At 41.1% G+C, this 20,313-nt stretch overlaps 1 protein-coding gene and 1 long non-coding RNA gene across 23 annotated transcripts in view; one reads left to right on the plus strand and one right to left on the minus strand.

Annotated features, from left to right (window-relative positions):
• LOC142818748 (uncharacterized) overlaps positions 1-10,872 on the plus strand; it is a 60,683-nt gene extending 49,811 nt beyond the window's left edge. For both annotated transcript variants that reach the window (XR_012896400.1, XR_012896401.1), the window contains one exon: positions 10,183-10,872. This is a non-coding gene — a long non-coding RNA (uncharacterized LOC142818748). The remainder of the gene's footprint in view (positions 1-10,182) is intronic.
• TSPAN11 (tetraspanin 11) overlaps positions 1-20,313 on the minus strand; it is a 271,525-nt gene that overhangs the window by 86,957 nt on the left and 164,255 nt on the right. For 16 of the 21 annotated variants that reach the window (XR_012896381.1, XM_075900444.1, XM_075900511.1 and 13 more), the window contains 3 exons: positions 10,734-10,808; positions 6,373-6,477; positions 5,627-5,785 (listed from right to left, as the gene is read on the minus strand). Coding sequence is in view for 20 of the 21 variants with exons in the window: in XM_075900444.1 (XP_075756559.1) it covers positions 5,627-5,785; positions 6,373-6,477; positions 10,734-10,808 (339 nt within the window). In the remaining variant the exon portion in view is untranslated. The remainder of the gene's footprint in view (positions 1-5,626; positions 5,786-6,372; positions 6,478-10,733; positions 10,809-20,313) is intronic. The other 5 variants (XM_075900518.1, XM_075900454.1, XM_075900495.1 and 2 more) reach the window with 3 other exon arrangements.

Raw genomic sequence — 20,313 nt, forward strand, 5'->3', positions numbered from 1 at the left:
TTTCCAGCAAGGAGTATCACCTCTGAGCAGTCTGGTGAATGTCCAAGGGAGAAGCTCAATTAGTTATGTGACTCTTAAATATCAGAATTAAGATTGTAATGATAGGAAATCAAATTTTCAAAAATCTGTAGGTCAAAGTTAAGCATGTGATAAACATATTATCTTTATTAAGAATAATATGTTTATATGTGGGAAATATAAGGTTTATGAGGCCCATAGCTATGCTTTTCAATGCTTGGGTTTTGTAAGTAGCATGACAAGTATGTATTATACACAGTTGACAGTTAGCAATGTTAGCTCATTTAAAACCCAATTTTATTGTTTTGAATAATTTATTTAGAGATGCTCCAAGATTCTATTAGTTGCTATATGCAGTTCAATCTGAGCTTCTTGGATGGAAGTTGTGGTAACAGACTGTGCTTCTAAGGGCTGAGTTTCCCAGTACAGAGCCTGGACGAGTTGCTGTGAAGCTCTTGTTTTACGTACAGCCAGATGGAACCAGTGGCAGAATAAAGTAGATCTTTTGCAAGCATGTGATGCATTGAACATAACAGTATACTAGAAGCATACAAGGACTAAGAAATACCATGAGTAGAAGAATGGAACATTTAAAACCCCATTCGAGTGAAATGGCTTCAAAATGTGAAAAACAACTCAAAATGGTTTGCACAATGCTTTACTTTAAATCTGCAAAGCAATGGATGCTAGCAAGGGTGAAAGTAGCTATTGTCAGAAATGAGGAAAGTGGTGGAATCTCCATCCCTAGAGGTTTTTAAGTTCTTGCTTGACAAATCCCTGGCTAGGATGATTTATTTGGGGTTGGTCCTGCATTGAGCAGGTGTTTGGGACTAGATATCCCCTTGAGTCTCTTCCAACCCTAATCTATGATTCTGTGAAATGAGACTGTCTCTAAAAACACTTTGTGTGTTAAATAGTTTTCAGTTAGCTCAGACAGAGAAGGTAAACTATGAAAGTGTATTACAGGGTGTCCCCACTGTAAGTCACCCCCGTATACATCCATTCTGCATGAAAGTCACTGAAACGTGTAGGAACTGATGCATTATAAGTCCTCCCATTCCCTGTTCTTAAGTCACACACACACACACACACACACACACACACACACACAAAACCCCAAAAAACAAACCAATTTATGCAATGGAAGTCAGTTGTGGGGGGAAAATTCCTGACTTTGTTTAGCTATAAGTCCAAGTTTTTTTTTTTAATGCATCTTGGGTTTATAGTGAGGATGGCCTGTACAGAAAAGTGGGCAGTACTGCACTCCCCCCAAAAATGAACCATATGAGAGGGAGGTTTTTATAAAGTGTTGTTGTAGCTTTGTTGGTTCCAGGATATTGGAAAGACGAGGGAATGGGGGTGAGATAGTATTTTTTATTGGACCAACTTCTGTTGGTGAGACCCAAAAACTTTCAAGAAGAACAGCGTTATGTAATTTCAAAAGCTTGTTTATGTAATCAACAGAAGCTGGCCCAATAAAAGATATTACTTTGCCCAGCTTGTTTCTCAAGAGTTGTTTTTAAACAGGAGTGTAGCACAAAGGTGAAACTGTAGACTTCCTAAGTAATCTAAGGCTGTCGAGCCAATCTTCCAATTTCTTGAAGCATAGAGGGTAGGATCTGAGGGCTTGATTAATAGACATCTCAGACTGTTAGTGGAATTTAGAACAAAAAACTAGAGCAAGACTACTGGGAAATCCAGAATTAACCCTTGACAAAACAATTAGAATTGACCAAGAAAAAGAAGTTACCCAAACTGGAATGGGGCTTGTAGAGACTGCACAGTAATCTGACTCTGTAGACATGGTATTTTGAATTCTCTAACATAAGACACAAGGCAGAAAGGCACATGGAGCACAAGTCAGAATCAAGTAAAAATAGCACATGCAGCTGCATGTACTGTGACAGTTACTACAAGTCTGTACAATGCCTGACAAATGGGAAAAGATGCGGGAAATGCAGTGCATTCCATCATCTTGCAAGAGTTTGAAGCACCAGCAATGTGCACACTGCTTAGTTCAGGTGAATGTGTCATTGGTGTGATGGACAAACAGTACCAGAGGATGAATGGCCTGCCAGCATGAAAGCAAATAAGATAAATACTAATTTTAACTTGGACATTGGCGTAAAAGCCACTATATTGCTAGGAACAGTATTAACACTATATAAAAGCCACTGATACTGAAGAGTAAATGGATAAAAACTGAAGGATTACAGAGGTGAGACTGTTCACGCTAAAGCCATGTGAACTAGATAGATAAGTAAATAAATGAAAAAAGTTATAATTTGTAATACCACCAGGGAAGAGTCCCTCTTATTGAATGAAAAGCATGTCAAATGGCTGGTGTCCTAAAGAAGGAGCAGCACTCCTAGGGTTAGGGAAACAAAACAAATTGAGGATGCCTTGCAGAGGATAGGGAAGTTCACAGCAGAGTACAGAATAAACCTCAAAGAACCCAACTATCCAACAATTCACATCCACAGGAAAGTTACCCTTGCCTTATGGTAGAGGCTAAAATGGGAGCTGGATTGGTTCATTGCTCTAGAATTTTCCCCTACATAGGGAGAAAGCTGATGCCAAATATTTTTCTACACCTGACATAATCAGCAGGGTTCTGACAGCTGCCCTTCGAGGAACAGCATGTTTATGCATATTCAGCACCTGATTGGGAAGACATTGTTTCTACCGGCTGCCATTTGCATTGTGTTTAGCATCCAAAGTGTCTCACTGGAAAGTACAACACAACTTTCATGGTCTAGAGGTTTACATAATGTTTTTGATATGAGGAAAAACAAAATTAGAGGAGAATGACCATAAGCCCCAAGCAGCTTTGTAAAGAACCAGAGCAGCGGGGCTAAAGCAAAACAAACAAAAATATAAATTCCACATAACATAAATAACACACCTGGGAGAGAAGTTAACAAAGCAAGATAGGGATCATCACTGACACGCCTGCCCCAGCAGAAAAGGAAAGGCTACCGGGATTCCTTGGAACTGTGAAATATGTAGAGAAATAAATGCCTAATCTGGTTGTTCAAGACGACAACCCGAGAGAGCAATTTTCCAAAGGACATAGGATACAATTCTTAGGATACGTCTACACAGTTATTTTGAAATAACGGCCATTATTTCAAAATAACATGTGAGTGTCTACACAGCAATTCCGTTATTACAAAATAATTTCGAAATAATGGATGGCTTATTTAAAAATCTGTAAACCTCATTCCACAAGGAATAATGCTTATTCCGAAACACCTATTTTGGAATCACAGTAGTGTGAGTGCTCCATTGCTGCTTTTTGAAATAGCTCCTCCCCAGGGCCATTAAAGTAATTACTCCCCAGTGCCTCCTGGGGCTCTAAACTGAGGAAGCACATCCATATTAGGGAAGCCGGCCTCGGACTAATTTTGAGGCTGCCCTACAGTGCAGAAGTGCTATTTTGAAATAAGCTATTTTGGAAAAAAAATCAAAAATAGCTTATTTTGAAATAAGCATGCTGTGTAGAAGTCCCCTTCATAAAGAATTTGAGAAACTGACAGTGTTAATTAAAGAGAGTTGGGTCCTGAGGTATTAGGAGAATAAGCGCAAAAATAAATTGTCCACAGACACCTCCAAGGAAGGTATCGATATGGTTGTCTTACAACAGTTACGATCAAAACTGAAGACAAAATGATGTAAGTGTCCTGAGCACTACAAAAAACTGAGAGCATCAAGATGTCTAAATGAAGGAGTTGTTAACGGAAACTGACCATAAACCACTTGTTGCCATTGCCACGAGGGGCCCGGCAAACACAACCCAGAGGACAGAGATGTTTTTAGTTATAAAGGTACTATTTGCAAATTGAAAGGGAGAGATTTGCTGCTTGCACATTCCCTACAGAATTTGACTAAAGTTCAGTGGAGCAAAGTAGGCAGATTTGTTTATGCTGGCTGCAGAAAAGCTATGTACTTGTCCCAGACTATTATTCTCTCTTCCCGGAGATACCTTTACTAGAAAATACTACAGCTAAACAGATGTTTAGATTTGACATGCACATTTATGCACAGTTTTGCGGGCATGAGTTTAAGCAGTGAAGTACACATGTAGACATATAAAACTGTTAGTGCCCATTAACCCCCATCTAGTGAAAAATGGTGTGTCAGTAATAAAAGGTCTACTGAAAAAGAATGACGAGTCAGACGCTGGTCCATATTAAGCATTGTTAAATTACAGAATGGCACCACCTATCCAACTAACACAAGAATGCCTGCACTGTTAGAAGCTGTTCTCTCAGTCACTGGGGATTTGCAGATATATAAAGAGACAAATAAGACACTACACAAAAAAATGATTTGAGTACCTAAAGCTGTCGCTTCATGAAATGAAGCTGTGAATATCTATGATGGAAACAAGAGTCGCAAACAACAGTGGTGTCATGAGATGTATCCCCACCGTTGTATGAGATTAACACCCCATTTGTACATGTCTTATAGAGGAATAAGTGACACCTTTTCCAAATCCCAGAAGGGAGAGAGGTAAGGGGCACAGAGCCTGCCATTTGAATGGAGAGGGGTCAGACAGGCAACAACCACAGCAGGCTGAGAGCACTGAGTCCCAGGACTTCAAACAACTAGCCGCCTTCTGACAGCAGTAGCGCTGATGTTATAGGGGAGTCCTGGAGGTTCAAGTAACTGTGATGAGCACATTGAACTCTAATTGACCATTCTTTGCAGTTTAGTTACTAGGTTGGTTAAAAAAATGTGTGTGTGTTATGTTAATGTTGGTTTTTAAATGTTGTACCTATTAAGTTTTGGTTTGAAAGGGAAAATATACCAGAGAGGACTGTGCCTTTAAGAGTTGATTTCAACAGAATCAGAGCTGGGCGCTAGGAGGCTCTTCACAGGCAGTTGGAGCCAGACTCAAAACAGACCAGGCAGCATAAGGACCGAGTGATCACAGAACACCACACAAAAGTGCAATTAAAGCGACTGGGACTTTTCAGTTTAGAAAAGAGGGGACTGATGGGGGGATATGATAGAGGTATATAAAATCATGAGTGGTGTGGAGAGGGCCAATAAAGAAAAGTTATTTATTAGTTCCCTAAATAGAAGAACTAGAGGACACCAAATGAAATTAATGGGTAGCAGGTTTAAAACTAATAAAAGAAAGTTCTTCTTCACACAGCATGTAGTCAACCTGTGGAACTCCTTGCCAGAGGAGGCTGTGAAGGCTAGGACTATAATAGAGTTTAAAGAGAAACTGGATAATTTCATGGAGGTTAGGTCCATAAAAGGCTATTAGCCAGGGGATAAAATGGTGTCCTTGGCCTCTGTTTGTCAGAGGCTGGAGAGGGATGGCAGGAGACAAATCGCTTGATCATTGTCTTCGGTCCACTTTCTCTGGGGCACCTGGTGCTGGTCACTGTCGGCAGACAGGATACTGGGCTAGATGGACCTTTGGTCTGACCCAGTACGGCCATTCTTATGTTCTTATGTTAATTATTTCGGATACTTTCATCAGTTTTCTGGATGTTCATGTTTGAATCCCTTAATTTTTCTGTAAGATAACATCATTTATGCTTTGTTCAAGAAACAGGGAAAAAAACAGACCAACAAAATGACATTTTACCTCCACCTTGTAAATGTTGGATGGATGATCCCTCTTCCCACATTTGAAGGTGACTGTTTTACAGCAGCTATCTGGTACCAATCGGCCATTGGACTCTACAGACAGGATATAGATACTGTGCTGCCAATCAGTAGAGCTATTGCTGCCACAGCATTTGAACTGCAATGGAAAGGAAATGCTGACATTGTGTGGATGGCATGACATTATCCTCACAAGAAGAAAACAGAGTGGGTTGAGTTATTGGTCAGTTAAAACATACATCCATTTCAGTTGATAAAAATGCCAACAGGATGGATGTTTTAGCAACTTAGTTTGGACTCCAGCCATGTCAGCTACAGCCTGCTGCTGGGCACACACACAACCCAGGGGCCAGATTCTGATCTCACACTAGCTTTTCAATAGTTAAATTCTACTAGCTCCAATAGTTATTCCTAATTTATATCAGTGTAGATGAGATTGGAATCAGGTCCAGTGACCATACCTGTTGCAAAAGGCAATGCTATCATGTTTACAGAAGTGGTCACTGATTTGGGAGTACCTCTGCTTATACATTTCGACTTTGAGAACTGTAAAGGTAGCTATCTAAAGGCTGAAACTTTCAGATGTTTGCCTTCATTTCTTCGGTCTGAAAATTAGGCAAGTTCAGGTCATTTCATGAGATTCCAGCAACTCGTAATAATAAATGAAACATGAGCTGGGACAAATAGCAAGGCAGAAGCAACATGAGCAACAGAAGGTTTCCTTACGTCTTGCTGCAGGCGATCGACGGAATGTGTGATGTGTGTTTTCCCAGGAAGAGCATAATTCTCAGTCAAGGTCTGGGTCAGGTGGCGTTTTAGCTCCTCGCTCAGCTGTACACCAATGAGAAAAGTCATGATGAATACATTCTAGAAGGAAATGTGCATTCTTGCTTTAGCTTTTAGATCACTCCCAGGCATGCTTCAGGTCCTTCCTGTTTCAGTGTAAATCATAAATAAGTCCCCAGTGTCAGCGGAGTTACAGTGGTGTAAATCTGGTGTAAAGTTGGAATCAGGCCTGATATATTTAAAGATTAAAATCCTAAATTGGTGAAATCTTCTTTTAAAAATTGCTTAAAGCAACATAAGCCCTAGACAAACAGGAAATTTCAAAGGCACAGATGGCCCTTCATCCTAAGTGTGAGATACCTATGTCTTTAAAAACAAAAGAAAACAAAAACCAAGAAAAGTCAAACACCATAATTATCTTTTTGAATACAAAATTCTCTTCCTCACTAACCCCTCTATAACCTTCTGTTCCCTGAACTATTGTTCTGTGTCTTATCTCATGGCTGCTCATGTTGTTAGGTTACATAAGCTCTTCAGAGAAGAGATCGCATATTAATCTAGATTTGCAAAATGCAGTGTTAAATTACAGTGCTATGTAAAATGATAATAATATAATAAACAGGAAATGAAAAATATAATTGATATTAAGACCAGGTCATTAACTGCAATCTAAATTATTAAAATAAATTAAAGGCATGAGATGAGCAACATTATGAGGCTGCCTGGTAATAACTTCATGGAGTGTTAATCTGATTGATGGAACTTCGGATTGAAACTACAGCCCTTTGATTACTGTTTACTTAAAGTCAGTGTGAGCTGGCTTCTTATCTATGATTAGACTACTGGGATTTAAAATGTAAATAAAATAAAGTGTTAAAGAAAAAATGATGAGCCAGATTCTGATCCTAGTAATGCTGTATTAAAACAAAAGACAACTCCGTTGAAGTCAGTGACAGTGTACCAGTGTGAGACTAGAATCAGGCCAAAGATTTGCCAAGAGGGAAAAAAAAAGTGCATGGAGCAATTCTTCATTGCACCTAACTTCAAAGCTTTAAAAAAAAAAAAAAAAAAAAAAAAGAACAGCTTCACTGTTGTATAACATGCGCAATACTGGCCAAAATATAATATTCCCTTCATAGATTACGTGGGAGTATTTCTGGTGACGTATGGTGTTTTTTGGAAAGGCGTCCACAATTAAAGTCAGCAAGTGTAATGTTGGATAATTCTACAAAATTGAATCCAATTCATACAAACATTTTTTTTTTAAACTGACAAATATACCAGCTGGTGGGAGGAAGAACAGTAGATCAGGACTTGGGAACTGCTTCCACACAATATGGGCCTCAGTCTAATGTTGCTTCTGTTCTAAACCAATATAAGGCTGTTAGCTTCAGAGATATTCTGAGACAAATGAGACCGGAATCTTTAACTTTCTGAAAGTCGGTCTCCACCTAAAGTGCTGTAGTGCTTTGTGAAGATGCTAGCTATGCCCACAGGAGAGCTTCTCCTGTTGGCATAGGTATTCCATCTCCCCAAGAGAGCATCTCCTCTCGACACAGCACTGTCTACACTAGGGTTGGGGAGGGGGTGGTGTGGATTTGTGGTGAGGAGACCATGGAAATGCCCACCATGTTTCACCACTACCAGTTCTTGGGGATATAAGTTTCAATTGTCTGCCAGCAGTCATACAGTTCATAGAGCCAAAAAAATTACCCCATAGGAGTGGGACAGAGGAGCTTGAACCTAACCTATGATCCAGATTTGTTTTGGTTTAAATGCAGTTGTCTGGGGGTAGCAGTGGAGATGAAGAGCTCATCGGAATTGCTGAAACAGCAGTGAGGGCATCCTTCTCTAGTTATACAGGGCTTCTAGGGGAGTAGGGAGTTTTCCTTCATGTTTCTAGAAGGGATGAGATTTTTTTTTATCCTGCAGTAACATGTTGTATGTGTTGGTTAGACTCATATTCACATAGGCAGGCCACTTAACCAGATGGACCAATGTTCTGAACCTGCTTATTTTCTAATTTATGCTATGCCTGTCAAGCGATTAAAAAACAATCGTGATTAATTGCGCCATTATTTGAGCTGTTAAACAATAACAGCATATCATTTATTTAAATATTGTTGGATGTTTTCTACATTTTCAGATATATTGATTTTAATTACAGCACAGAATACAAAGTGTATGGTACTCACTTTATATTATTTTTATAAGAAGCACTTGCACTGTAAAAAACAAAAGAAATAGTATTTTTCAATTCATGCAACACAAATACTAAAGTACAATCTCTTTATTATAAAAGTTGAATTTATACAAATGGAGAATTATATTTAAAATATGATTGAATTAAAAAATAAAATAATAAAAAATTTAAAGCTTACAAGTCCACTCAGTCTTCCTACTTCTTCAACCAATCAGAAGTTTGGTTACAATTTGCAAAAGATAATGCTGCCCACTTTTTGTTCATGACATCATCTGAAAGTGAGAATAGGCATTTGCATGGCACTCTTGTACCTAGTGTCACAAGATATTTGTGTGCCAGATGCACTACAGATTCATATGTCCCTTCATGTTTCAACTGCTATTCCAGAGGACATGCATCCAAACTAAGGACAGGTTCTGTTCAATAATAATCCAAAGCAGAGAACACCACCACATGTTCATTTTCATCATCTGAGTCAGATGTCACCCACAGAAGGTTGATTTTCCTTTTTGGTGGTTCAGGTTTTGTATTTTCTGCATCAGTGTGTTGCTGTTTTAAGACTTCTGAAATAATGTTCCTCACCTCACCTCAAGTTGGGAAACACTTCCGATTCTTAAACTTTGGGTTTCATGCTGTAGCTATTTTTAGAACTCTTACATTGGTACCTTCTTTGTGTTTTGTCAAATCTGCAATGACAGTGTTCTTAAAATGAACATGTACTGGGTCATCATCCAAAACTGCTATATCATGAAATGTATGGCAGAATGTGGATAAAACAGAACAGCAGACATACAATTCCCCCTCAAGGAGTTCAGTAACACATTTAATTAACACATTATTCTTTTAATGTGCATCATCAGCATGGAAGTATATTCTCTGGAATGGCAGACAAAGTATGAAGGGCATACAAATATTTAGCATATTTGGCATATAAATGCCTTGTAATGCTAGCTACCAAAGTGCCATGCAAATGCCTGTTCTCACTGTCAGGAGACACTGCAAATAAGAAGCAGGCTGCATTATTGCCCATAAATGTAAACAAACTTGTATATTTTAGTGATTGGCTGAACAAGAAGTAGGACTGAGTGGACTTGTAAGTTCTTAAATTTTACATTGTTTTGTTTTTGAGTGCAGTTATGTAATAAAAATAAATTATACATTTGCAAGTTACACTTTTATGATAAAGAGATTGCACTCTAGTACTTCTATGAGGGGAAGTGAAAAGTACTATTTCTTTTGTTTATCATTTTTTAATGTGCAAATATCTGTAATTATATAAAGAGAACACTGTACACTTTATATCCTGCATTGTAACCAAAATCACTATATTTGAAAAAGTAGAAAAACATCCCAAATATTTAATACATTTCAATTGGTATTCTATTATTTAACAGTGTGATTACTCATGATTCATTTTTTAATCGTGATTAATTTTCTTTAATTAAATTGCGTGAGTAACCATGATGAACTGACAGCCCTACATTGAATGTGTAGGAACAAATTACAAATGTACTCAGCCTCAAGCACACTCCTTTGCACTGTTACAGCCTGCAGTGTTCTCAAGAGGTTTCCACTTATGTGCTCAGACAAAGGCTCAAATGCAGCAGAAATGTACAAAGGAGTGAAGACAGCATCAGCAGCATATGAAGGGATGCCATAGCCTCCTTGTGTGCTGAGCTCTGCAAAAACCTGTCTGCACCAGGTCACATGGAGGGAAGATGGAACGGCCAACCAAAGTGTACACTGGACAAAGTCATCTTGCCCCAGAATTTTGGAAGAGGATGGATCAGGGGTTGTGCCTCCTGTTTTTCCCTCATATTCTATGGCTGAGGCATAACTAAGATGGATGGGACTGGGATTTTTGTTTCTGAGCCCAGCAATATTTCCCTGTAGGTTAGAGCTTTATTATGTGGTCTTGCTTTGTACAACAGCATTTGGCCATACAAATTTAAGAAAATCCTTTGGGTAACTTTTATACATTTTATTTGCAATTATTTTCTACTGAGCTCTTATATGGAAAAGACTTTTTAACCCAGTCTCACAGACAGAGTATTGCTCTAACATCAAAAATATAAATGCAACAAACCTTCCAACTTACCCTTTGATAGTAAACATAGGCAAGAACTCCAGCAACCAGCTCAATAAGGAAGATCAAGAGAAGCATGGAGAAGTACTGCAAGGGGGAAACAAAAAATAACCCAGATTGTATATGATTAGAAAAATTGGACAATGTAGTTTACCAACGGAAGGGAAAACATGTTCCTAAAATGCCAGGAACTCTGACACTCCTATGTTTGAGAAATGGTATTTCCCTGAAGTTCTGAAATAATTTTCCCATGAAGAAGCAAGCAGAGAAAAAGAAAGACTGTTCAAAGGCTGGGGGAAGATTAGCCTAGAACTTGGGAGATTTGGATTCAATTCCTTATGCAGCCACAGACCTCATATGTGACCTTGGTCTCCCTGGGGATGAGTTCCTCATCTGTAAAATAGAGAGAATAGTGCTTCTCTGCCTTCTAGAGGTGCTGAGAGCTGCTGGGACATTATGGTAATGGGGGTCACTTAAGTAGCTGACAAAGATAGACAGAAACATGCTGAGCAGGAAATGAAGGAGTTAGGATACAAAGAGAAGACTACCAAAGGAAGAGCAAGTGGGGATGAAAGGACAAGATGGAAAAGCCCATCATCAACAGCAAGAACAAGGAGAAGTAGGATACTAACAGGTTCCTTTATCGGAGATACTGGCTTTACCAAACATCTGTATCCCTCGTAAAGAAAGCATGACTGGTTTGGTGCAAAGTGACTAGAACAGGGGTGGCCAACCCGTTAAGAGATAAAGAGCCAAAACAGTGGTGGACAGAGTTCAAAGAGCCATGTACTGAGGGGAAGAGTTGTTGAGAAAAAACAAACAGGCCAGGGGAAAATAGGTGCCGGTACACCATCCTGGGGCATACCATCACAAAAAAAAGCACTGGAAGGGGTGAGAGGTGCAAGCTCTAGGAGGGAATTTGGGTATAGGAGGAAGGAAAGAAGAGGATGCTGGCTCAGGGAGGCAGCTCCAGGCTGGAGAGTGTTGGGCTCAGGTGGAGGGTTGGGGTGCTGAGCAAGCCACAGGCTTGTGGCTGTGAGGATGCTGGAGTTTGGGCTAGGATGCGTGAGGGGTTCAGGGCAGGAAGGCTGGGAGTATGATGGGCTCAGGACAAAGATTTGCAGCGTGTGGATGGTGCAGGAGTGGTGTGGCAAAAGACTGAGGATGTGGGGGTGCAGGAGTTTGGGGATGTGAGAGGTTCAGGACAGGGGATTCCAGTGTATGAGAGGCTTAAGTTTGAGGTTGGGGGGCGGGGGATGCAGGAGTGTTATGATGCTGCGGCCAGATGGGGGCTTGGCCCCAACTGGGGGCTTGTTGGCCAGGCTTCATTTTTACATAAAATATTATGTCAAACACAAAATGTTTCCGCATAGTCTTTATTTATGCAAGGGGCGGGGAACCTGTTTTGAGTAAGGGGTCACTGACCCACAGAAAAGTCAATCAGGGCACACAAGTGAGATGCAAAAAAACAACAGCTCCAAAACCCCCCAAGCCTCACTAATGGGGCCCCAACTGTTCTCGTAGGGGTAAGAGACAGGATGCTGGGACAGGGTGCTGGTGGAAGGGTCTGGCCAGGGGGAGGGGACAGAGACAGCTGGGGCCAGTACCTGGGGATCCCGGGTCTCAGGAAGCGTGCTGGCTGCTCTTCCCCTCCCCTCCCCCAGGAACCCCCCCCCCCTGCTCTAACCCAATCCCCATCCCCTTCCCCAAAGCCAGGAACACACTCCCTCTAACCCAATCCGCTCCCCCCCTAACCTAATCCCTCCCCTGAGCCAGACACTGCCCCCTCTCTATACCAATCCCTTCCCCCCCCCGCTCGAACATAATTCTCAGGTCCTGGAGACGGAGCTGCCGCTGCCATCGCTACAGCCACGCGCGTCTCCCTGCAGGCGCTAGGGGCATGTGCGCTGAACGGCCGGCCTTGAGACATGCTGGCTGGGACACCGTGCACACCCCCCGCCATCCGAACCCAATCCTCTTCCCTTCCCCTCCGCTTTCCTCCCCTACTCCACACTAGAGCCAGGCACCCCCCTCCCTCGCTCTAACCTAATTATCGGGTCCCAGAGCCACCACTACAGCCGCATGTCTCCCTCCAGGCACTGGGGCATGTGCACTGAGAGGCCAGTGCACTGAGCGGCTGGCACGCCACATGCACTGCTCCAACCCAATCCTCCTCCCCTCCCCTTCCCCAGAGCCAGACACCTCCCCTCCCCACTATAACCCAACTCCCCTCCCCCAATAACCTTATGCCCAGGTCCTGGAGCTGCCACTGGCACTGCCGCCGCCACACCCAGAGCCCTTGCCACTGCTTGTGCTCAGCAGCCGGCTGCTAGCACATGGAGGTTGGGACGCTGTGTGTGATTGGGCCTGCATGTGCAGTGTGCTGGACGCTGTGAGCAGAATGGTGCGGGCCGTGAGCATACATGTGGCTCACAGAGGCCTGGCCATGACAGCGGTTGACCTAAGCGGTTCCGGGTTCTGTCCCAGTTCCATCAGGAGCCGCGGGTTGGCCACGCCTGGACTAGAAGATCCCTTAGGGAGGTATATAGATATAGGTGTATTCTTGTTTAGAGCATCTAAGGAAAACATCATAGTTTAGACCCTGCTTCAGCAAAGCACCTAAGTATGTGTTTAAATCCGTAGCAAAGCATTTATGCGCATACTGAATAGCCAATGTGCTTACACGCTGTTATGAATTGCAGCCTTAAACAATTAATGGCTTTTCGCACTAAGCATGCCTCAAAGCTAATTTTATAAATTCAAAAGTCTACTTTACAGCCATTTAAAAACAAAACTGTAATAAAAACAAAAGCAACCTAGCAAAGCAAATGTACACTGAGTAATCTGCACATGGAAAACGAAGTTCAAGGCTTTAGCTAGTTTCATGCTCTTGCTCTCTCTCTCTCTCTCCTGCATGAAAAAAGTATTTCTGCACTTTGTGTGTGACCCTTTCGACAAATTAATAGCAGTAGTTTCTAGAAACATTCATATTGAGGCACAAGCCAACAATAGGAAATTTCTGCCTCAAAGATTAAAAAAAAAGCTAAGAATTATGAGCATCTAAAAATTGGGATTTGAATGTAAACAGTTTTACAATTTTAATTACTACATAATGGTCAACATCTGTGCCCACTGTAAAGAACCCAATCCCAATCTTTTATTGAAGTTTAATTTCTCAGTTTATTCAATTAACTTTTGTCTACTATAAATAATAATCCTAACAGAAGTATTTTCCCGTTATCCAAGATGGGATATAGGAATTTCCATACTGTATCTGTCACAAGATCCTGGAAAATACATTCTGAAGCTCCATGTTTATTGTCTCAATGATTCCAGCTCAAATATGCTCATAAGCAAAGAGTATTTATTCCTAACTACCAGCATTGCAAACACTTATGAACGTGCTTAATTTTATGCACTTGAGAGTATGTCTACACTAGGAGAAAAAACCCACACATCCTGAGACAGTAAGGCTGTGTCTAGACTACTCCTCTCTATTGACAGAGAGATGTAGATTAGGCACGTCGAAATTGCTAATGAAGCAGGGATTTAAATATCCAACACTTCACTAGCATAAACATGGCCACCGCTTTTTCCTGAAATGGAGCTTTTTCGGGGGGAAAAAAAACCAAAAAAACCCCCAAAACGGCAGTCTAGACACAGATCTGTTGAAAATAAACCCTTTTTTGAAAATTCCTATATTCCTCAAAAAATTTGGTTTTCAGGATCTGTTGACAAAGGGTTTATTTTCAACGGATCCGCGGCTAGACCTGGGGGTTACAGTGGATGAGAAGCTGGATATGAGTCAACCGTGTGCTGTTGTAGCCAAGAAGGCTAATGGCATATTAGGTTGCATTAAGAGGAGCATTGCCAGCAGATCCAGAGATGTCATTAGTCCCCTTTATTCGGCTTTGGTGAGGCCACATCTGGAGTATTGTGTCCAGTTCTGGGCCCCCCACTACAAAAAGGATGTGGACGCATTGGAGAGGGTCCAGCGGAGGGCAACCAAAATGATTTGGGGGCTGGAGCGTATGACTTATGAGGAGAGGCTGAGGGACTTGGGTCTGTTTAGTCTGCAGAACCGAAGAGTGAGGGGGGATTTGATAGCAGCCTTCAACTTCCTGAAGGGAGGTTCCAAAGAGGATGGAGAGAGACTGTTCTCAGTAGTGACAGATGGCAGAACAAGGAGCAATGGTCTCAAGTTGTGGTGGGAGAGGTCCAGGTTGGATATTAGGAAAACTATTTCACTAGGAGGGTGGTGAAGCACTGGAATGGGTTACCTAGGGAAGTAGTGGAGTCTCCATCCCTAGAGATGTTTAAGTCTCGGCTTGACAAAGCCCTGCCCAGGTTGATTTAGTTGGGATTGGTCCTGCCTAGAGCAGGGGGCTGGACTTGATGACCTTCTGAGGTCTCTTCCAGTTCTATGGTTCTATGATTCTAGACTGCCGTTTTTTTCTGAAAAAGCTCCCTTTCGAAAAAAGCGGCAGCCATGTTTATGCTAATGAAGTGCGGGATATTTAAATCCCTGCTTCATTAGCAATTTCGACATGCCTAATCTACATCTCTCTGTCGACAGAGAGGGGTAGTCTAGATGTACCCTAAGTCTCAGATTCCAGGTCAACTGACTTGAGCTTGGGTTATGGGACTAACTATTTTTAGTCACAGTGTTACTCAAAGGCATAAAATCAGTCATGCCTGTAAGTATTTGTAGGATAAGGGCCTCAGTCTCAGCCTTGAGAATCAATATGGGTTCCTTGCACGTCAACTGTAATAGGGATTCTACAAGCTAAAGTCTGTGCTCAGAGACACACAGGTGAACACTACCTTCAGTAAGTTTGCCAAAGTGTAACTAATTGGCCCTGTAACAGGAACCTAAAACAATTCTGTTGATGATGCTCAAGAAGGATCCTGATCCCATTCTGTGAGCTGAGCTAGTTTTGCAGGGCTAACATAGTGACCACCTACTAAATCTGGGATCTTCAGCATGAGGCACAATTGCTTGAGCTAAAGGAGATACTCCTTTAGCTGGCAGACATATTAGAGCCTTACTCCCTCTTCTGAAGACCAGCCCTAGGGCAGAGGTATAGAAGAATCACAATCTGGACTGCCAGATGCTTGTGAACAGACCCTGAAATCTTTATGTATTTATTGTCATTATTGGAGATTTTTAAACTTTTTCTGGCACCTGGAGCTTTATATCTCAATCAAAAATATTGGTTTGATAAAAAATAATTGACTTCAACCCCAAGGGGGACAAAAGTAACAAATGTGCAAGTCAGGATTACATGAACAAGAGTAAAAAAAGGAGAAAGAAATAATTTGTCACTAAGATATGGCTTTGAATGTACATAGGCAGATTTACAAATGGGTTTCTTTTCAATTTAGACCCATAGTACAAATAATTCTTTCCTTTTATACCTTTGGACATATGTTCTTCAAATTTACCTCCTTGTCTACAAATGTATGTGGGTTCTATTACCAGCCATAAGGTTAGATACCCATTTTTTAAAGGATGCTTGTTAGGGCCAAATTAACTTTTGTTCTTTATCCTCTACAATTCTGGGGTCTTCCCCTCCATGCCTCAGGTATACATTCTACCATGAGTCTAATGTGGCATCCTTAAAAGTATTATTATCCACTTTTGGTTGTTGCTAACAAAATGACCTCCTGTATGGGGTGTTTTTTGTTTGTTTGTATGTGTTTTGGTTTTTTGCATATTGCCCATTCAAGTATTAACCAACAGAATTCTGAGAGAGAGAGAGCTCAGCCAGAAATGTGAATACTGCAGACTAAGGCAAACTTGATTGTATGACTGCCCTAAGTGCTAGATTTGGAAAGAGGGGAAATGTGTTTAAATTGACTTTGGTGGAGTTGTGCTGAGTTGTACCATCTTAGCATCAGGTTCTCCAACTGCAGTCAAATGGACTGAGGGCCTGATTTCCCTCTTACTCTGCTGTAACTCCGCTGAATTTATTGGAGATAATTCTGATTTATTCTAGCGTGCAATGGAGTAGAATGAGGATTTTTGTTTTCAAAACATCACCCAGTTCATCCCTACTGAGAACTTCTTCATTTGAGATGAGCAAAACTGGATACACTTTGCTCTTAATAACACTATGTGAAAGGAATCCCTGCAGTTTTTTTCACAGCTATTGAAATAACTCTCTGAGCCATGACAATATCAACATTTTACCATCACTGTGTTTTTTTTTTTTTTTTTGTTTTGTTTTTTTAAAGAACATAGAATCCCAGTCAAAGGAAAGTTAGTTTGATATTCCTAACCTGTATGCTGGTGTAAACCAGGAGTAACTCTGCTGAAGTCAATAGAGCAATACCGGTGTAAAATCAGAATTAGGTAATCTAAATGCTCCTACGAACCCACTATTAACTGAATGTTATAGTACACAAAGCACTTTTTGCATACAATCTACAAGAGGTCCATACCCATGGTATGACATTATGCATATTAAAAATTCTGGGTAAATGTAAATACTGCACATGGATTCAAGTTGATGTATTATTGCTTTCTGGAACATAAAAGGACCAGTACTACATTATAAACACAGGATGAGAAAATTTTGTTTTGCAGTAAGTAATATTCCTGAATATTTATACAGCATCTGTCAATCCAGAGAGATCCCAGAGTGCTTTACCAACTACCTACCACTGAAACACACATGCTTCTGAAGAGAAACACCGCAGATATTTTAACAGAACAAAGCACAGAATGCACACGAAGTCTGAGCCACAGCACGTGAAGTGTACCATATCCATTTAAAACTGTAGGAGCATCTAAGAAGGCAGAATGTAATTAACAGAAATGACATGAATTAAAGGAGAGAAGGGTTAACAAACAACCCTAGTGATGTTAAGGATCCCATTCAGGACTTCGGCTTTATAAATCATTAAGCAGGGACCATCTCACTGTTATATGTCTGCATAGTAATGAGGCCCTAGCCTCTAGGTGCTACCATAATTAAAATAAAAACAAAACAAAACAAAACAAAACAAGTTGGCTAGAGAAATGGCAAGGAATCCTAGAATCTTTCAACTACTCTCTTTTGGAATTGGGCAGCAATGAGGAGACCAGGGATTCTGAAAATTTTGGGGTTTCATTCCTGACCACATCTGTGAAAGTAAGGATTGAAGGGCAGGCAGAATTCAACCCCCCTAACCCTATGGAAGCATAAGAAGGAAACTCCTCAAGTTAAAACTCATGGAGTTTCTTGTCCCCTTTGTCCCTAGAATAACAAAAGTAAAAAATAGGAGAGTTAAACATAATAGCCATGGAATTAAAGAACTGTTCCTCTTTGGAAAGCACATAGTAAAAGGGATGGGATGTGTCCTTCTAACATAGCTCAAAGCAGCCTACCAAAATCTGGGAAATTGTTAAAAAATTATTTCTTTCCATTTATTTTTTATTTTTTTGAGTTCTGGAGGTGGATCATTATGTTGGCAATTTTACAGTTGATGCATTTGTTACATGGGATTCTAAGAACAGTGATTAGGATGCTTGCCTCATTAACTTGTCACTTCTCCTGCTAATCTCCTCCACACCTGCATGTCTTACATATTGAAAAATAGTAATGTTCCAAGAGTATTGTGAGAAATTAACATCCAATAAAATCTAGGTCAAACCTAATTATGAGAATTAAACTTTCAGAATGGATGTTTTGGAAAATCATAAGCTTACCTAAACCCATCTATTTTCTGTGTCTTGGTCCGAAATTCATATCTAATACTGCCTAGGACACCAAATGCATATTACTTTTTTTTTTTTTTTGAAGGAGAATGTTAACAAAAGGATGGCTTCACTTTGTCAGCACCAATTCATGTGTCACTGAAACAGCATTACAAATACAACTCCAGGGTTCTCCTAAAAGAATATAATTGCTATGGTTGCTATTGAAGAGAAAAATTATACCTTCTTTTAATGGCAGTCTAAATTAGTACATGCCATCACCTCTCAGGGATTTTTAAAAAATCAAGTCTTCTATTAATACTTAGTCAAGTCATCAGAAATCTTTCTAGAAATGTAAAGAGTAAAAGAAATATCAGATAAAAGTGTCTTTTAAAACGCCTCTTTCTTTCCTAGTAAATAAATGTCACTAGATTCCTTGGCACATGCTCAGAATACATACATTTGCCTCATGAGAAATGTTGTTTGTTCAGTGGTGAAAATAAAGCCAGGCTATTTTTTCCAGCAGCTCTTGAAGGTTCCTTCCCCATCCACACTGAGTATTGATTCATTAGTTAAATGAGGATAGCAATTATGCCTCAAACCCCAGGCCTGGCATCTAGTCTGATTAGTTTGGCTAGACTCTTGAACAGACATATGGGGAGGTGGGGGGGACGGGAGGGGAGGAAAGAAGACTGGGTTACAGAGTTGCTCACTAGACTTACTTTACCACTACGGAGGCTTGTTTGGAGACCTTCTGAAGCCCTCTTCTGTCTGACAATAGAAAATAGGTGGTGGCTGAGGGAGAGGATTATTATAGTGGCCTCTCACACATCTGACTCATGCCCATTCCTGTTGCCACAGACAGGCCTCATGCAGAGTGGGGGTAGTGAATTGGGCAGGTTCCCCTGCAGAAGGACATATGGAGGCAAAGACTGGCTTGCACCCAAGTGGAAGCATAAGAAAAACCAGGGCTGAACCAAGGCCTGATCTACATGCAGCCTTTATTCAATCCAGCTGCATATGCACCTACACTTGAACATGTCTTCCAGCAACATAAGCGGCCAGTGACAGATACACGGTAACATCACTTCCCCAAGTGGTGTTGAGCCATGATCAAAGCGGGGTCAATGCAGCGTGAGTGTGGACAACTATGTTACTGATGTTGATCCTTCTAGTCTCCCTGTTGTTGTCCCACAATGCCTGACATTGTCTGTTCTGGTCACAATTGTGAAATTATTCCCCAGGGACCATGGGGACCAAAAAGCCCCCTACTCCTCTAAAGCCCTGCTAATTTTTGAAATGCCTTTTCCCGGTTGTCCATTTTGGCCAGCACATTGAGCAGCTCCTCACAGTTGCATACATCTGCTCCAGATGAGCTCCAACTTGTGACAGGAGATGTTGAATCTCCTGGGCCTGGGGGAGAAAAGGCTGTGACAGACCAGCCATAGAAACATGGACAACTGCAAACAGATTGCAGGGGGATTCAGGAGGAGGATTATGACCGGGGCTAACAGCAGTGCAGTGTGAAAGTAAAGGAACTGTGCTAGGCTTTCCTGGCCTTCCGATATGTTTAACAGTCAATCCAGAGCCACGGAGCTGCTATTTTTACAAAGATCCGCATGCCATACATACCTGTGATCCCACTCTCTCTCTCCACTGACCACTCTGGAGACTTCTAAGGATCCCGAGTCACAGGACAAGGAGGAGTAGGGTTGCCAACATTGACTGACGCTATTCCAGGAGAATTTTTCACAACATGACGCATCATCAGTTTCTTAACGTAGCCAATTAAAATCTCCAGTTTTGCTTTCAGTAGTCACCCAGAGATTGATGCCAATTCAGTTGGCAACCCTAAGGAAAAGAAGAGGATGGGGGAGAAGGGGAGGCATGCAACTTGTGGGGTCGAGTTGG

The sequence above is a fragment of the Pelodiscus sinensis genome, chromosome 1, assembly GCF_049634645.1.
Source record: "Pelodiscus sinensis isolate JC-2024 chromosome 1, ASM4963464v1, whole genome shotgun sequence".
Classification (NCBI taxonomy): domain Eukaryota; kingdom Metazoa; phylum Chordata; order Testudines; family Trionychidae; genus Pelodiscus; species Pelodiscus sinensis.